Source organism: Periophthalmus magnuspinnatus, chromosome 2 (genome assembly GCF_009829125.3).
Source record: "Periophthalmus magnuspinnatus isolate fPerMag1 chromosome 2, fPerMag1.2.pri, whole genome shotgun sequence".
NCBI lineage: Eukaryota > Metazoa > Chordata > Actinopteri > Gobiiformes > Gobiidae > Periophthalmus > Periophthalmus magnuspinnatus.
In genome coordinates, this window is record NC_047127.1 from 8,429,533 (window position 1) to 8,449,522 (window position 19,990).

The 19,990-nt window shown below is 37.1% G+C and overlaps 1 protein-coding gene across 2 annotated transcripts in view; it reads right to left on the reverse strand.

The window, feature by feature from the left end:
• The window catches only part of tns1a (tensin 1a), a 152,325-nt gene that overhangs the window by 87,978 nt on the left and 44,357 nt on the right, over positions 1-19,990 (reverse strand). Inside the window, exons 4-5 of one of the 2 annotated variants that reach the window (XM_055228378.1) lie at positions 5,148-5,186; positions 1,345-1,386 (exon numbers count right to left, since the gene is read on the reverse strand). In XM_055228378.1, the coding sequence (XP_055084353.1) occupies positions 1,345-1,386; positions 5,148-5,186 (81 nt within the window). Of the gene's footprint in view, positions 1-1,344; positions 1,387-5,147; positions 5,187-19,012; positions 19,277-19,990 lie in introns of those variants that run through there. The other variant, XM_055228383.1, reaches the window with a different exon arrangement.

Here is a 19,990-nt window from a genome sequence, read left to right on the forward strand (position 1 = left end):
TATGACATATCAATCTGAGGAGAGAAGGGGTGATTTAAGAGACTTGGAATATGTCATGGTGGTGCAACTTCTACACCGGATGGATCCATGGTTTTAAGTTGTTTATGCCAAATTCTGACCCTACAGTCTAAAGCTGGCATCCTATATTCAACCAAGTGAGGCTAGTATCCAAATTTAGGTAACATTGAGTTTACTACCCAGATTCTTTGTTCTTCCTTAGGACTAGAAATGATTTGTGTTTTTATCTGTGTGGGGAAAAGGGTTAGGCTCATTGTATTACTTGGGAAGACAGCTCAACAGTGACTAATGGTACATCCACAAAACTAGCCAAAACAATGATGGGGCTTTTGTTTTCTTATCCTGACAACCACTAAATACAGCCAAAACAGTTTGGACAAGCCCTGTGATGAGTTAATACCAAATCTAAATAAATAATAAAATAACAGCAACTGTATCAGCTGCTAGTCAGAAAAACAGCAAAATAGGATCATTATTGTACTGTAAACGTGGAATCTCAGAGCACACAAAACAGCACTTTACTACATCATTATATGTTTCTAACACATGCATCATTCTTCTGCTATTTCAGTCTGTATCAAGTTCAGATTTGGGTGAATGCAAAGCTAAGGTTAGGCTTGGTTTAGTCCCATTCTAGTCCACTTATTTGGTGTGAAAAATTAGAGCATCACAGGCCCATAAAATCTTCAAAAATTATTAAAATCAAAATTAGACACAGATGATACGTTCAGATGCTAATTTTGAATTTAACACAATTTTCTGCACAATGTGGAGCAAAACATTCATTTTTGAGTTTAGTATGACTGTAGAAGTTATGCAGAACAGATTATATAAAGATTAATAATCAAATTTAAAATAATTTACCTTAATAAAGCAAGAGCAAAGATGTAATTAATAATGAAAAAATTGTTTAAGAATGATTCAGGTTTAGTAACTACTTCATTAATATCCTTACCCCTTAATTAAATAGTTACTAAGCATAAATAATTCTTAATAAAGTATTTGTTCATTAAGAGTTAAGTCTTTGTTATGGTTTATTAAGTCAAATTAAAGTGTAATTAGACGTAAAGTGTTACAAAGTTGTACCCAAAATTTGCTAATAATATTTTAACATACAAAAGGCAATAGCAATTTAGACAAACACAAATTACATCACATTTTACAAGCATCAAAATACATAGTACAACATTTTCAAAATAGGGCCCAGATAGTTAGAAAAGACAGAGTTCCTTGGATATTAATATGTCATAAAAAATGCCATAAGAATATCCAGTATAAATGAATGGGCAGCTCTTAAAGCATGTGTAGGAGAGGAGCAGTACTTACCGGAGTATCTACATGCTTTAAAGGCAGCTGCGGAGTGGGAGGCTGGAGAGAGAGAAAGAGAGGGAGAGAGCCAGACAGAGCACTGGGTTAGTCATTGTTTCTGTCACACCACCAACAGGAGGAAGAAACAACACTAGAGAGAGGGTCACGGGAGAGGGACACAGCACAGAACCAGGTATATGTGGGTTTATGCCATATTCAGGCAAATCGTGGATATTGAGAGTTACAATTCAAATTCTAATAACTTGTTTCACTATTTAGTTGCTTGTTGATTTCATGGAGATTTATATCAGATGCCTTTCCTGTAAAAATACTGGAATGGAAGAGAAGTAACTTACTCATTGTCTTATAAACAACAGTATGTGCCTTGGGAAGAAATTAACCAGTTACTTTCCAGTTCCTAGGTAGATGCTTAGATGCAATTTCAAATCTACAAATTTTAACTCCAGAGTTAACTTGAAACTTGCATATTTTCTATTTGGTCAATATTAAGTTAATATTTTCAAAGTATTCTTGGATGGGAAAATTGACAATAATACACAAATTACTAGGCATTGCTATTTTTTTGTATCAATAACCTTTATTAACTTGTGAATGATTGAAACTGTGGAAAGTCATGCTAATATTTTTGCCATTCCCATTGTTTATGAGTGGTGTTCCACAAGGTTCAATGTTAGGACCCATTATAATTGTATTGTTATGCTGTATTTCACATGTATACTACCATGTGAAGATAATTAGACTTTACTCTGGTATTCTGTCAGACCAAAGCTGGCACACTGGCAGACAGCAGTAACATAGATAGCATCAACTGGTGTTATGTGAGAATGTAACAGGGCTGGATTGGACAGTTGATAGCTTAAAAAAAAAAATCTAACAAATAAATACATAAATAAATAGATTAACAAAACTGTTTTCAATATCCACTCACAATTTGCAAGAATATTCAATAACACCATCATAACTATCTGAGTTTTGTGTTGATGTCCTACTTTTCAATATATGACATTTCAAAAAAGGAAGGAAGGAATTCATTGATAACACATTCATTATTTGCAAAAAGAATAGAGTTTAGGTGCCTTCAGTCAAGCGGAAGGGCACAAATAACACAGGGAAGCCATAAGTTAAGAGTGGTGTCTTTAAAGGTAGAATGAGCAAACAGAGGAGAGGAAGAGTGGAGCAGTAAAGGCTGTGACAGTGATGCATGTGGAGGAGCATCTCTGTAAACACACGGGGGACTGTTTATGAGCCTCAGTCCAGAGCACAGAGAAGGACTGCAGGGAAGGAATGTGCCCTATTTGGTCATAGCTCGGATGCTGGAGCTATAAAAAAAATCCTGGATATTATAGATTGTGAAATAGTTTATAGTAATCACCTGTCATCACGTAATATGATAGAATTGAAAATGAAATTTGATGGAAAAATAATCAATTGTATCACAGACTGATATGAAATTTGAGGGATTAGTCAGATTAGCAATTGAAAAGGAGCTCATGGGTAAAATTCTGAAAAAATTGCATGTTCCAAATGGACCATAGCAGAGACATACTAGTTTCGATTTCGGAGAAGTAGACAGGAGCACTGCAATAAAGCGTAATCTAAGAGTGTTTTCAGTGTTTGGTTCATTTGCCGTGAATTCTGGTGAAGTCTGCTTTTCCTAGGTAACCCTGTCATTATATCATCAATATATACTTTATCGACTTATTATTCAAGGAAAGATGGAATATTTGTTGTGTGAGGAATTGTCTTTTTTGTATTACAATAACATTTTAACAGTAGAGGTTCAAATAACTAACTTCTATCACTAATGGTTGTGCATTATTTTGATATTTATTCACTGCAGCTTGAGTTTTTTAACAGTATTTTGCATTAAAGATACACTATGTATCTTTTCTGAAGGGAGTTAGCCATCATTCATGAAGATGCTACTCCTTTGCTTGAAATGTTCTACAGTATGACATTAAACTCCTCTATATTACATCGACAGGTCTGACCTATAACTTCGTAGAGTGGTGTCACCTACTTGTCTTCATGGAGATAGACAAGTTTTATGCCATACTGTGAGACATTCTACGCAAACCGATAAAATATCTGTGGGCACAAGCAAGAGACCAGAAAAATTACATATTTCATTTGTTTTTGTAACATGCCTCCTCCTGAGAAGGTCTGGTTAGCAGCTGTGAATGCTTCATTTGAACTCGGATTTACACCAAACATAAAGACTGTGCACTTCTTGTTTGGCCCTGAAGTGCTTCTGGTGGAGATTAAACACACATGGATCAAAGTATGGATTAAATAAACTCATTCAAACTCGTAACAATGGGTATCTTATACAGCAGTGGTTCACAAATGGTGTAGTTTTGTACTCTTAAACTATTGTGACAAGCCACAAAAAGAGCACGCTCAAAATAATAAATAAAGTTAGTTTCGAAAGAGTATTTTCTCACAGTTCGCTATTGATTCAAAATAGTGTTCTCACAATACTAAAATTACAAACTCGATTTCGATACTAAGGAATAGACATGATACTCAATACTGATTCTGATACCACGATTATAATAAAAACAGTCTTTATAAACAATACAATACCATTTTTAACACCTACATGTTCAGGTAGGTTCCATAGTGGTTCATGAGTGTATACTAGTCTATGTGTCTTATACTTGTTCTGATACAGCTCAAGACTGTTCTAAAGCTATTCAGGAAAGACTCATTTCTGTCCTGTGAATGTGACTTTTTATTAGTGATACCTGCTCAAATGAGTATCTAGTTTCAATACTAGTTTTAGTATCAGTTAGAACTTGATTTTCAGTACTTTTGACAACCCTAACTCACGCATTGATCATAAGTCTAATTATTAAAAAGTATTATTAGGCCCAAGTGCTAGAAGCTGGCGAAGGGCCTTTTAGTATCGTAAGTCTGTGCAAAGCATTGACAGGAAATGAAGTGTCGCCCGTGACAGGGACCCTCACCATGACATAGGAAAATGTATGTTATTTTTTTTAAGAAAGGGAACATTATTTTCTTATCAGAATAATTTTCTTTCTTCTTCTTCTTTTTCTTCTTCTTATTATTATTCTTGGGACCAACCCCCCCATTTTTTACCCAGTGAACAATTCCGAAAACTCCGTCCGCTCAACCAGATGTCAACCATATTGGATTAAAATTTGCTAAGCATGTTTGGTAAATGTTGTACTTTTATGAACTTCAGGCTCAAATTTTGTAAAAATTATCTGAAGGGGTCAGGCATCCACTTATCCAAATTTTAATTCCTAAAAGTTTATAAAAATTACTCCATTTGTGTAGCTAAGAAAAAGAGACAATGGCTGTAATGTACCACTGTGTCATTGACATTTGTGGCTATATGTCATTATACTTTCACACCCACCACTTGAGAACCACACGCTTTCCAAATTGGCTGGAGCATTACACCAGATGCCCTTCCTTTTTAACACTATCCGCAAATACATTTTTATGAAATTTTAGTTGTATCCTGACTACTTCTCCAAATTACTAGCATTTTATCTATTAGAACACCTGCATATCATATAAGTTCTTTAAATACATAATAAATTGACAAAACTTGGCAAATCATTAAGTAAGAAGTCAGACAGAAAAGACAGTAGCCATGGTGTGCAGTATTCCACAGAGGAAGTAAAGGAAGCGATGATGGTTTTGACCTATGCCCCTTGACCTCCGGTGACCCCCCTGTCTCTCTCTTTGTGTGTCCAAGTGCCAGGAAGCGTTCAGGGGGATTGTAGAGGTCAAGTGGTCATAAGAGCCACTCACATGCATCTACTCACCAGCTCATAGTTGGTGCTCGTCTGACACGACGTGGTCACCTAAAAAACACAAGAGAAAGAATGAAGTATATGTGGTTACTGAGTACGCAGAACATACTGTATGTGGGAACAATTGCTTAGTAATATCCGTATATGCTGAAATGTTATTTAAGAGTAGAGTTACTGCAAAAAATACTTCAAAGTTAAATCATGAGATAATCGATATATACATTGCAGATGATATTTGACAATACTATCACTGCACAATCTTAATATGAAAAAAAATGTGATCAAAACAGTGAATTTGTCAAATGTATTTCATAAACATCCCTTTAAAAAAGCAACATAATTGTAGCACTGTCCCAAAATAATTTTTAGTATCATATATATCGATATTTCAGTATTTCTGCTACTTCTATTACTTTCTAAAACTGTGAGTAAAGCTTACATTACTTAGAGCTCAACTACTACTTATTTCTACTTAATAACAACATTACTTTTATTTATAGTTCAAACTACAATTAGAGCTGCCGGTTGCACCAACAAAACTACTACTTCTCTTGTTTAGAACTTGTACAGATTTTGAATCCAGAGACATGTTTTCAAAGATACTATAAATGAAATCCATTGTGATAAAGAAAACTCACTGAGAATGTACTGCCTATCCCAATCCAAATGTGTACTTTATGTTACTAAAATGAGTATTTCTTTCCGCTTCTTAAAATACGCCTGGATATTTTTGGTATGTGGGAAAAACTCAGAGAAAATTCAAATGGAAAAACAGCGTTCCTTTGAAGATGAACCCTCCCCAGACTTATAGCTTCATCAAACATGTTCAAAGCATTTTCACTCGTTTTCAACAAGTCATATGATAATGTAAGCTGTGGTATGGGTCACATGTGATGATAGAGGGGGCACTAGGACCATGATGCGTTCACTGACCTGCACTGACCCCATCTCTCCACACTGTATGATATCCACTGTGCTAGATTAGGTCAAGTGCACTGTCACTTTAAATTGTGATATCTTTGTTACTGCTGTATCTATAGGACCCACTAGTTAACATGTTTTTGTTTTCATGGTTGGGCATTAGAGCTCCAGACTAACAGTTTAGATTTATTTTCCTTTTCACCTCATTTATGGCATCCTCATTTAAGTAACTAAACACAGTGTGGATGGTCTACAGGTTTGATGCTTCTCTTTAAAGGTAAATACTGTGTCTCATTCACAAATAGATTAAACTAAACTTAAGTAAGGTTGTGAATACATTTAGCTCATTTAATTGTCATTTTAAAAAATCATTTAAACGTGTTCTATACTATTTAATCTGGATTTATAATGAGGAGCAAGGACACAGGAGAAGGATTATGACGAGTATCTTTCAGGAAGAAAATGTTTAGTTGCAAAATTTTAGGCGTATGTGCACCCAAAATGGCCACATTATGGAGTCCTGTTTAGCATAGAAAGTGTTTTGGACAAATCACTTAATGTAAGACTAATTAAAACAGAAATTTTCATGTTCTTTTAAGATAAAACAGTATTTCTTTAAAGGCACAGTATGTAACTTTCTGTAGGTAGAAACGTCATCTGCATGATTCCATAGAGTTAAAACTATACTTTGGAATCTTCATGACAACAGACGGACAGATGTTTTACTTTTTCTTAATTCTTCTGCCATACTGTGGAACATTATAGCAGGTTTGTGGTCTGCCTGCTCACAGTTAGGACACGTTCTTTCCCTCTTCAGCTTCCTCAACACTGGTCAGTGCCCTAAGTCGACCTCATGGCAACAGCACGTCCCCATAAAACTCCCACCTCCAAATTAGACTGTCTTTGATTTCCTGATGTTGCAACGGTCCTGTCTTAAAATAGCGTTTTTTCTGCGTCAGGGGCTAATTCTGCAAAACAAACTTGGGCTATCGGTGACAGCACAGTGGCTCCTATCCGTCAGCACAAGGATGACTAATTAGGACTAGTACACAGGAGCGGTGTGAATACATTTGGTTGTATTTTGAATTCACGGCTGCATACGTGCTCACATTTACGATGGTTCTTGGTGCTGATGGATAAGGGAGATGAGAGGGGGGCTATCAGCAGACTGCAGAGGCCGACAGGAAGGAAGCAGTAATGAGTAGGCTCTGGACAAACAAAAGACTGTGTGACTTTGTAATGTTATCATCAGGCCTATCAGAATACAGTGTAACAGGCCAATGAGGCTGCCTGTGCATAATGATGTGCAAGGAGATGGCATCTGTCGCTACAATGATACTGCTGTGAATTGGCAGCACAGGGGCCAGCGATGGAACTATTGGGTTATGAGTAGGGCTGCAAGATTTGGAGGTAAATCTAATTGTGATTTTTCTGACAAGTATTCCATTTGCAATATAGATACTTTGAAGTCACTGGGGGTGTTCTATATGTATGTGTATGGCGGAATATTCATCAGTCACCATGGTAATACAATGCACACTAGCAAACTAGCAAATTACAAAATGGATTTAAACCGCACATTTTCAGAAGCCTGTGATCAATACAAACGTTCATAATCCTGTTTAGGTGTTTGATTTTCAACAAAAAAGTCACAGTGAATAACTGAAAAACTGTTGGCTAATGCTAGCTAGCTTGTGACTGTATATATTGTGACGTTATTTGAGAGGGACTTGTTTCACAGTAAACATCAGCTCACCTGTTGTAGTTCCAACTAAGTCAGTTCTTAATAGTCAGAGTAGTTGTGTTGAAATAAAGCTCAGATTTAAGTCTCAGACATATCATGCCTACAGTTAGCATCACACCCCCAGGGAATGCTGATGACATCAGCTGCAAAGTATCAATAGGCTTACAGTCCCATTCACACATGCAACCTGACACAGGGATTTACCCAGCATTTTTCCAGAACAGTCATGTGTGAACCAAGCCAGAACTGATTTGCCTCCATTTTTCATTGGTTATGAGATTGGTTTCCTGATTACACGACTTAGTTACGCTTCATTCTGAGTCAGTTTAAATGATGCAGCAGTGCATTGCTATGTGAAAGAGCGCAGAGAGCCAAATGCTAGGTTATGTGTGAAAAGAGCAATGTTCTGGGACTGGCGCATGTGTGAATGTAAGTGTTCTGGCATTTTGTACCCAGCAATTTACTGGAACTTGTATGTGAATGGGACGTATGGTTAAAAAGTTTAAAAAAGTTAAGAGGTCTAAAAACTACAGGTAGAACATTTTCAACCAAAAGAGAAGATATTTTGTTCTCTGCAGGGGACAAACAACTGCCTTTTCAATTTGATAATCGTGGCAACTCCATTTGCCATTTTGATGCCATTGCGATAGATTGTGCAGCTCTAGGTATGCTGCTCCTAAAGGAGCCTGTACTCCATTTTGACCTGTGAGTGAGGAGTGTCCTTACCACTCCATCCATCCATCCAGATCTCATAAATAAGTAGTCCACTGCAGAGAACTAGACTAGAATCTGATTAAGGTCTGTGTTCAAAATGAGCAAATTAACTAACTACTACTTGTTTAATGGTTGGAATAAATGTTTCTTTATTGTTCAGTTCCAATCAGTAACCATAACAAACTGTTATTTTCATGCGGTATATGGACATAGTTGTTGGTGGCTGGTAGTTCAGATCTTTATTGTTCTCACATACGCTCTGGTTTAGCACATCTTTGTACAATTTCTGACCTCAAAATAAAATACTTTATTAAGTATTTTTGGTTTTCGCATAACCGTCAGTGCCTGTTGTTTCTAGACCTCAACTAAATCAAAAGACTGACTTTAAAATCCACAAATTAAAAGGGGCTGCACACAATTTTTGACCATGTAGTTAAAATATATTGTAAAAGCAGGTCTTAGGGTGAAAATGAGACTGTCTGCATGCAATTAAAGCATTTTTATCTGTTCAGAACCAGGAAGACTGGTGTGCTGTTATCATGCTAGTTGTTATTAATTGTTAATCTATGAAACGTGCTTATAAACTCCTCCCAGTGAATAATTATGATGTTGGAATAGACTAAGAAAAGTTAAGAATATGTAAAATCAACTACTTTTCAACTACTTTTTAAGATGATATAAATCTGGTACATTAGCTTAGTTATTTCTAGCTATGTTCAACGCAGACTCAGACAGAGACAATGTAGGTTGAAGACAATCTTGATTTTGTTTTCCATCTACTTGCCATGTACTAGCTCAAGATCATTCTAAAGCTATTCAGGAAAGGTTCATTTCTGTCATTTGAATGTGGCTTTTTTTGTATCGATACCTGCTCAAATGAGTATCTAGGTTTGATAATAGTTTTAATATCAATTAATATCAGATTTTTGATGCCATGTACATGTGTCAGTTACTGCTAATGCTATGAGAAATAACATGGATAGCAGAAAACATGGTTGGTAGTGCAGTTGCAAATACGTTGGAAGGATTTTGAGCCAAAGAACCCACTATATGAGGGTGGTCCTTTAACAAAACCGTTTACACACTTTGCCTACACAACCTGATGCTATTTGACATTCAGTCCTTGTATAAAAAGATATAATTCATCAACGACATTGTCCTATTGGATTTATTTTTTTGCGATGACATCCTTATGCATCCATCAACAAGGTCCAAAGGCCTGCGCAACAAGTTGGAGTGCTGCGGAATCCTTGCTATGGAAAACTGATTTTAAGGAATATTGTTTTCATGTCCCAGCCGGCGAGAATAGCCGAAGCGTGCAATCGAGACAATCTCACATTCCTCCCAAGTGCGTCTCGCTGACTAACTTCACAGAATCGTGGAGGAGAACAAGGGTGCCTGGCTCGTCCTTATAAGGTCCGGACAGCTGCATGGTCTAAGACAAGGGCTCAGACGCATCAGAGTGAGAGCTCCCATCGCACGCTTCAGAGAGGATCAACGTGCTGCCAACTCACCGAGCTGTTATGGTTCTGTCTGATGTGTCAAAAGATGGAAACAAGTCAAAGTTGTATGGTAACATGGCAAGAGCACACATGGTCTATATCTATTTATGCTATAATTTTTAAAAATGTTACGTTCACTGGAGTTACATTTTTACTATTTGCAAAATCAACCAAAATCTGTTCAGAACGAGAGTCAACTTTCTGCACCTAAACACAATTTTTCCTTATTTAACATTGTGGTACGAATAAAAAGAGCTTGCGATCAACCCCACTTGAGTTTCCCTCAGCCCATTTTATTATTAAACCCTTACTAGAGGTGGGTGATAGTCATTTCTGTTTCAATACGATACCAAAAAATACTGTGGCAAGTATCAAGATATCAGTCTAATGTCAATACAAATGAGTTTTGTGTTAAAAGGCATTGAAACTCCTCTACTATAAAGAATTTTATTTAAAAAGTAGTTATCATCGTTTTCACTTCACCTCGGCTTGAACTGATCTAAACATTAAATATATGTGCAGATAAATATATGTGCAGATAAATTAAAACATAAACATTCTAAAAAAAAAATCCACTCATAATAAAAGATTAAAAAAATAAAAATAAAATAAAATAAAAACATAAAAAAATAAAAAATAAAAATAAGGTTTGATACAGTGTCAATAAGGATATATCAATACCTGCTTTTTCTGGTCTTATCCTTCAAATATCCATCCAACAAATACATAGTTCACTCCTTCATTACTGACTCATCCCACCCTACACAAACCGGTTACATCACATACAAATTTAATATTACCCATAGCACAGCGGTTATTCCCACCATTAGCCATCAAGATAAGATGACCTACTCAACTAATGAACTATTAACCCAACCACTAAAAAACAGAGAGCAACTCTACCCACACAGCTGGAACCAATCACACATTTATTTCACAACATGTGCAGTTTTCTCTCATAAGTAAACTAAACTCACCCACACACAATACACTTATAACGTTCTTTACTTCTACACAACAGAAACCGTCCTATCCAGCGAAGAAAAACTGCTCACATATTGCTGCTTCAAATCACCATTCACACAAAGCAGGGTTAGCCTCCAGATCTCGATTCCCCCCTGACCTTCTCAAGCTCTTAGTCCCAAGTAAACAGACCAGGAGACCATACAGAAGCCTCACGGAGCATGGAAAGCAGTTTAGCCTTATAATCTCATGAAGTCACGAGGGCCGTCTGAGCAGCCACTGAAGTAGAACAAGTCCCTGATAAGGAAGGAGGGAGGGGTAAGGAGGTCCAGTTTGGTCCAAGGGTAGGTGGCTTTGAGGTGAGCTTGCGAGCTTGTTGTCTTGAAAAAGGGCAAAAGTCTCAGGTGAGTCCCAGTAGATTCCCTCGGATTGGAGCTCTATTGAAGTAAGTCCAGTCTAAATGAAAGCGTGGATAAGGAGAGATTTCATGGCAGGTCGTAAGCTGCAGCAGGACTTTGGGGGTTATGAGGAATAAGGGGTGTTCATAATATCAAAGTGCGTAAGGTTGATCAACATCTGTCTGATATCTGGAGCGTGCGAGAATACAAAAATATATACATTTTCACATGGTTCACATTTCAGATGTACCGTCTCAAACTAAATATACAGTTGAAGGCTGTCAAGTAGGGCTGTAGTCGACTAAAGGAATTCTTGGTCGACTAAAGATATGTAATTTATGTCTTTAGAAAAAGGAGGCGTGACAAAAGGACTCAGCGCTATTACGTATCTCCAAACTGCCCTCACAAGACTACGCCTGCAGGAAGAGTTCATGCAACTATTTAGGGACTACGAAACAATGTATTTATATCAAGACAGACTGAACTTGGAACATGAAAAATAAGTTAAATCTCCCTTTTTACATATAAATACCAAATGTTCAGTTAACTCATACTCACTTCCTTTCTGCTGTTGTCCCATATAAAACCTGATATCTCAATAAAAATGATTAGTCCATCCACCTAATAACTGAGACACTAAAGGACTAAAGCGCTACTGTAGCCCTAAGGTTACGATGATCAATGAAAAAGATTGTTATTAACAAATTTGGATTAAGAAAGGGGTCAAGGGGTTGTCAAGGCGATGTTAAAAATAATGAAGCTGTGATTTATGGAGATTTTAATTTCTGGCAAAATGTGTTGATTCTAATGCTAATGTTTGCAAGAATAAGATTTAAAGGTTAACTTCTAAACCTTTCTAGTTTATAATTTGTAGTGTATTTTTCTTTTCTTTATCTAGTTAATCAAGTTTTTTTATTATTTCAGAGCAAACACGCTGTCTTATAGCTCTCTACAAACACTGACAACTTCAGAAGGGCTACGCATTTGCTTTGTTTGTGTGATATAGACTCGCACGTGATAAGCCAAAGCATTATAATAGAAGCTTATGTTTGCAACATACAAGGACTTATATTACACAAAATGGATTCCTGTGAGCATTAAGTCATGTTATAATGTTGTTACCTTATCAAAACATAGCAGGGGTTGTGTTTTGTTAAGTAATTAAGAGTAATCCTTTATTACTGCCTCCCTAAAGCTCAAAATGTTCTGCTCCACCTTGTGATGTCATGTAGTGGTAGTTTTCAAGCATTTACCTTTTCAGATTCCAGGGCTGAAACAAATGGTGCAGTGGTGAGTGTTTTCTGTTTGCGAGAATAACTAAATATGCAGAGTTTGTGTGTTAAACCTGTGAATGAAACAAAACACAACTGCAGACATTATAACGCAGATAAGAAAATACAGATCTTACCACTTACAATAAACATGTTTTACTCCCCGTATGTAATAACTCCCCTGATCATGTAGAACCTGGTTAATGGGAGAAAGCATGTTTGCCACTGCGCATAAATCATCCCCCTGGCTCTGGATGAGGGTCCGACCGCACATCGGATTCCTCCAGCCCTGCTCTCTGCCTCACAAGCGCCCGTGGCAGTGTGCCTGAGAAAGTACATTCCCCACTTTCCAGTCGGGGGGCCAAATAAGGACTGAGGCATCGAACTGCCCCTTTTGGAGAGGCTTAAACGTGGGCTAGCTCTCTGTTTTACTTGGAGAAATGCTAAATCCAACCAGGGCTCTGATGTTGCATGGGGCGCTTGTTATGTAGACATTTTGACATCATGTAAAAGTGGTGTGGCAGTTGGTTGTCAGTTGTTAAATCTTATGTGGTGTTGAGGACTAATCAAGGCAGCATTAAAGACTTGAGAGATGAATGCATGGGTTTCTTATGCTATGAGTTATACTTTACTTTGAAGTCCATAAAGTGAAAAATATTGGTAGAACATTGCAGTTGCAGGATTTGTCAACTTTATTAAATAACTATTGCTACATTTCATCTAATACCCACAGAATATGACTCCCTAATTTCAAAATTGCAGGTTTTAAAAGTAATCCCGTTTTGAAACATTTAATTTCATTTGATTTATGACCCATACTCAGTCTGCCAAAACAAATACATTTACAACCAATGGTGTCATACTCTAATAATACAAGCCTGTTACTTAAAGCCATAGTATGTAACTTTTTGCCAAAAAGTAAACTATAATAAAATCATGTTTTTTTCATTATGGATGTTTTTATTGAACTAAAAACATGCGTGCTTACTTTCTCATGGACTCATGCAGTTGACTTCTCACCTCCAGAATCTTACATACTATCACTTTAAATACTGTAAAGTTGTTAAAACATTTCTTGACTGCAGTTTTTAGTTTCTTTTTAGGTTTTTTTTTTTGTCTTAGTAAATGCAAATCTACTTAAGTAAAGTGAAATATATAAATAAGCTAATGTGCCAAACCAAAAACCAAAACAAACACTACTTATTTCCATTTTCACACTATAGTAGGAGGAAGAAGTATTTAAATGTAACTTCTCCATAGCTCTCAAAAACCCTTTAGTATATGTGCAGCTTTAGAACCATTTCTTCAGACACAAAACTGAAACTAGGGTCGACCGCCCATCTGTAGCCAATAAGTGTGAGTTTGATGCTTACTTTCAGGTCGATGAGTGAAAATGTAATAAAATAAAAAATGGATTTATGACATATTCTCAGCCAGCCAAAGTCATTTATCTCCAAAACAAATAATTTTATGAACAACCAATCATGTTACTTTAATAATGCAAGATTTTTTATTTTTTTGCAATTAAAAAAAACAACAAAAAACTTGCTGCTTTTACCATATACTTTTTGTGGGAAAACACACAATTTTCTCTTCTACAAAAAAACAAAACAAAACAAAACTCTACAACAATGGATGTATTTTCTTCTCCAGAGCTGCATGAGAACTTCAGTACAGAATACATGTTTGCTGTTTCCACTAGAATCCATCATCACTCACTTAGCTCTTAAACACAACAGGATTCCCCTACTGTGCTGAAACAATGGAGCGATGGTTGAACTGACAAGAAAGCTTCCAGCAAAAAACTCTCATGCGACAACCCTGTCAACCACCATGTCTCCTGGTGAATAATCAGCTGTCTAAATGTTGAGGGCAGCACGGCTAACGCTAAATCGCTACCACATGCTATAAAAATTGAAATTAGCCGTTGGGTATGGTTGCTATGCTAACTGCCTCAGACAACCACAACGTAAAGATTTATCACATTGGAAAGCTTAGCTATTTGGATGGCTGGTGAGCTCAGTGACATTATTTGGTCGTAAAAAAAAAACAGCGCGTCGGTTTTGGAGCTTTGTAAAACACACTTGGAGGAGGCTAAAGTCCAGAGGTGGGGAGAGCGCCCAAAAAGTGTACTCAAGTAAGAGTAACGTTATTTCTAAATAGTATCGCTCAACTAGAAGTACAAAGTAGTGATCCATGATGTATGAGTAAAAAAGTATTTGGGAAAACTACTACTCAAGTAAAAGTCACTGTTGGGACGTAGCACCTGATTTATGATTTGAAGTTAAAGTAATTTGAAGGACTACATATTAAATAATGGACGAAATCTGGTATTTTCAAAGAACAGACACAAAAATGAGAAAAAACTAAAACATATCTGAAGGAGCGGTGCAAGAAACACAAACGTTCAAATCATTTCATATTGTCAACATATAACTTTTGTCACTTACTTACGCACTGTGGGAAAAGGAATCAACATTTTTGCTTTTGTTACTTCAATAACTCAAGTAAGCGAATGTTGCTGGAAAAGTTCTTTAAAAAGTTACTCAAGTAAATGTAACTGAGTAAATGTAACTGAGTACTACCGACCTCTGCTAAAGTCCAAGGATCACGGAGGGAGCGGTTATTTCATCATGGTCAGCGCTGAGTGGGCTCTGGTTTGGCCGTTCTGTGGCTCTCATATAGTTTTCAACCAAATGACTGCGAGCTACAGACGTCGGAATGAAACGAGGAAATGATGGATATCAGATGTGCAATTGTGGCCAGTCTTGGATAACTGACAAATTTATAGGGCCGCCTAGGATTCTGGAGCAGCAGGGGCACGACCGCTGTGTGTCATAAACTGGGGTTATTCAATCACTGAATCATGGGAAAGACATGGGAGAGTGTACGGCTACGGCTCAGCTCAACTCTTGTAGGCATGTTCTGAATGCTTTAAATAGTCTTGTTATCATGTAGAAGCTTTTTTTTGCGATGGTCTGGGTAGGGGAACATGTTGTGGAGGTGGTTATTAAAGTTCAAATCCTGCCACTTCGAACTGGCACTGTGTCCATTAGCAAGACACAGTGACACTATATAATGTGGTATATGCGTGAATACGTTATTGTTAGTGGTCAAAGAAGCTTCTAGTGCAGGAAGGCAGCCACATTTGTGTCAATCAACTCCAAGGCAGCTGTGGCTATGAAAGAACAAGGACTGCCTCGGAAATCCAGTCTTTCAGGTTGAATGGATATCAGATGTGCAATTGTGGCCAGTGGTATTTTCTGTTCAGATTTTTGTGTTACTACTGTTTTGACTTCCCCTCTGATGACCAACCGACATTTATGCCTATGAAAATATACAATATGCATACAACTTGCCTTACTTTTAATACACTCCCTGTATCATAAAATATCTGCCAATAGTGTGTGTAACTGTAAAATCTGATCCAATACTGATACTTGGCGTAGTAGAGTATGGTCTGATACCGACACCAATGCGATACCATATAGTTTGAAGAAGGAGACTAGGGCTTCTCAATTTAATTACAGTACTAGAGCAAAACTAGTAAAAAAGTTGAAAATACAAAGTTGAAAAAAACTGAGGCACTCAAAAGTACAAAATAATTAAAAGTCTTTATTACCACATGGCAGATAAAGTTAAAATCACACCAATGCGTTTTGGTCCTTTGGTTTTCATCAGGGCAATAACTCTAGTAAAAGGCTAGCTCTAAAGAAAATCTACAAGAATAAAAGTCTAAGTTAAGTTTAAAAATGTACTTTGATGGAGAATTGTGAGGAATTGATTTAAGACCTTTTACTTTACTACAGAGTCAACAAAAGCAGTTGTCTCATCGATGGATCCTTATTCAACATAGAGTGATATCAACATAATGTATGCAGTCTAATTTCTCTAAACTTCATCCAGGTTAATCCAAACATTTTGGTCATTACTGGTCTATATTGCATTGGGCTGGTCTCTGGACAAAGTATCGCTATCAGATCCTGTTTAATTAATGGGTGGATGTGGGACGTCTCCTGTCATCTGACCACTAATAGCACAGTGAGGCGAGAAAAAAGACACAAGGCCTGGCCAAAATCAGTGGCTCCAGAAATCGCAATAAAATATAGGCTTCCTCGAACTGTAGATCTTTTGAAATGATCTGTTAGGGCAATTATCTAAGTCAGAGTACCAATTTTTACATTCTTGAAAGTGTAAATTTGCTAAATAGGCTTCTAACTTGTAAGTTGGTCCTGTAATGTAGCCATAGTGGTTTGCCTTTTTATGGTCACTTGATATTAAAGTGCATATGGCAGGTTAGACTCCACTATTTACTAAAACATGGTAAATGTCATTATGTTTGGGGTTTTGATAAATAGATTTTTTTTTTCTCTAGTTTGAGCATTTTGATTAAGTTTATAATTTTACTTCCTGGTTGGACATGGGAAGCAGATATGACATAAGTAGAGGTAACTCTTACCTAGCAACCATACTGTAAACTCAGCTTGTCTAAATTGCATAATAGTTATGATTAGACTTAATAAAATATATTATCTTCATTTTGTTAAATCAATGTTTAACTGCCAGAAGAACTGCCTTGTAAATTGTCTCTGCATTTTGAATATAATTTTCGGTGTTGATGACATAAGTAGAGGTAGAGGCTGTTTTAGAAGTCATCGCTACTTCCTGTATTTTTGTTCTCAACTTTTTTTTCCTACAAACTGCCACTCAACTGATGTAAAACTATGATAAATATTTACCCCAAGTACTATCGCAACAAGCCAAGTCATAAGTAGAAAAATATGAAAACCTGTCAGATGCACTTTAACCAAATCATGCACAATTAATCAGTTAGGATTTACCACTGGGATCATTCGCTTCAGTTTTGAAACACATATCTCTGCGGGACTATTTGACTGGGCCTCAAAAGATGAAGTGTCCTGACAAATGGTATTATAACGTGGAGGAGACAAATGGTCCACATGGGAGCACAGGTGTGAAGCATCACTCTCAGAGAACATCTTCGTGATGGTACAGAGACATAAATTAGGGAATGTTTAAAGCTTCAGAGCAAGCAGTATGTCTTTGTAACAGTTTTCCTACACAGGAATAACTTTAGACAGCTATACACGAACCAAATCTGATATAAATGAGGCTAGAAAATGTGGTAGAGCTTATATACTATACTATACTATACTATACTATACTATACTATACTAACATGTCAATATGAGGAATCACACCATCAATTTTTTAGTCAACAGAGCGACTGCATATAGTTCATTGTATTTATTCATATTTAAAGTAAAGAAAATAAGGTTCAAATTACAACTCATCTTAAGCAACATGTGGCCAACACATAATATTTCATGGAAATTATTTTAAATGTATGTATAATAATTTTCAAAACATTCAACACAAGACGTACTGGGAAAATATTTGAGTATTTATTGTAACATAATTTACACTACAGTGCGAGAGTTTAAGAGTTTTATTGCATTGCCTGAATGTTGCACATTATGACATTAAACTTGCTGACCTGCTGAAAATACCTGGAATCCTACATCAGGCCAGCCACATAGATCTGACCTGCAGCCTGTCATGGTGGTGGTGCTCCTTGGTCTTAATGGACATAGATAAGTCTAATGTGGAACATTCGCTGCATCGTTGGCTAATGTAAAAAAGCTTGAAATTTAGAGCTGCATTCAAATAAAAGCCACAGACCAACAGAGAGAGTCAAGGAAACACCATGACACCACCACAGTTTACAAGCAGAGCAACAGGTCACAGTTAAATGTAGGTTCTTGCACCTACAAACATTCCAGAGACTTTACAATTCAATAAGGAGCAGTAGCACATATATTTCATAGGTATAGACGAGGTTTCAGAAAACATCCATGGGAAACACTCTATGTTACCATGGCAACATCAACACATTCCTCCCTCTTGTTTTCCTCTTTAGGAGGAGACAAGGCGCACAAGCTCCGTAACCCCTTGACCGCTCATGTTTACCTGCCATCCATGCGTTATCACAAGGCCAGAGGTTAGCATCATCCATCTCAATCCAACAACGTACACATCTAGCTAACAAAACCCTAACAGTAGCCCTAACAATAGCAGCGGGAGGACCAAAACAGAAGCATGTTCCGCTGTGAGTGAAAACACGTGTGGATCCATGCTGAGTTCCCCGGTCGCTCCCGGCTCTTAGTTCCGCCACAAATCACTATGTCGGGTCATGAAAAGATGTCAACTCCCTTAACTACAACTTTCCCATGGAACCGCTTCCCAAAAAAGTCCTTAAAAACGCATTCAAGAACATATACCATGAGAAAGAATATCAAGAATGAAGTAGCAACAGTTGTCTGGTATTTTGTCATTTACGTACCTGCATTAAGACATCAGTTCTTGTATTTTTGCATCAATCCCTTCTACATGAACATTCCCGCTTGTCTGTTGACCCCTTTCTAGTAGACGCCACAGTGGGAGTACCTAATGCAGACTTTTTCCTCCTCCTCTTAGCTCCAAACAACAGTGGTAATCCTCAACGCGTGCCAGGAGAGAGCTACTGAATCACTGAGCAAGGAGGTGTGCCCCAAGACACCGTATTCGTACCGCTTAACTTGTCTTCCGTTCTCTGACAGCGTGCCAAGAAATGTCCAAACGAGCTATATATGGCCAAGAGGAGAAATGAGGTGGTTAGAAGGGGTAGCGTTGTGATTCCGGTGCCCAAAATGAGAGAGCTCTCCGGGGGTAGATGGTAACTGTATCCCTCCCCTTTTCTGTTCTCTTGGTTCTCCCTCTCTCTCTCCCTCCTTACTTCTCCTGACAGACTTCAATAGGGCTGTCGACACAAGACTTTCTCTGTGAACTGGGCCCAAGAATTGAAATGAAGCAGTACCTGGATACACTTTATATTGTCTAATGTCATTGTGTTAAATTTAGTGTATTCCCTTTCCGCATATTGTAGCTTTGGTCAGGTTGGAAACTTCTGCAGTTTGGTAGACTGATTGATTCTACTGAAACAAAAAAAAAAAAACGAAACAAAAACCATTGACAGTCTTTTGGCAATGCTATGTGTAAAAATAAATGTAGTTTGTGATTTAAATTACTTGGCATAAATGAGATTGGATCCTTATGGGAATGTTGCATGAATAAAAAAGCCATGTTTTTTTGTTTTTTTTTTCTAATAATATAATGCACATTGCCAAAGCACAATGTAGCTATAACTTTTTAACTTTTACCAACTGACTGACTGACCAACAATTGACTTTAACTTTAACAACTAAATTATAGCCTGGATAGGAGCATTATTTTAGAATTTTTGCCATAAAAGCAATAAAAGTTACATCCAAAAATTGAAACT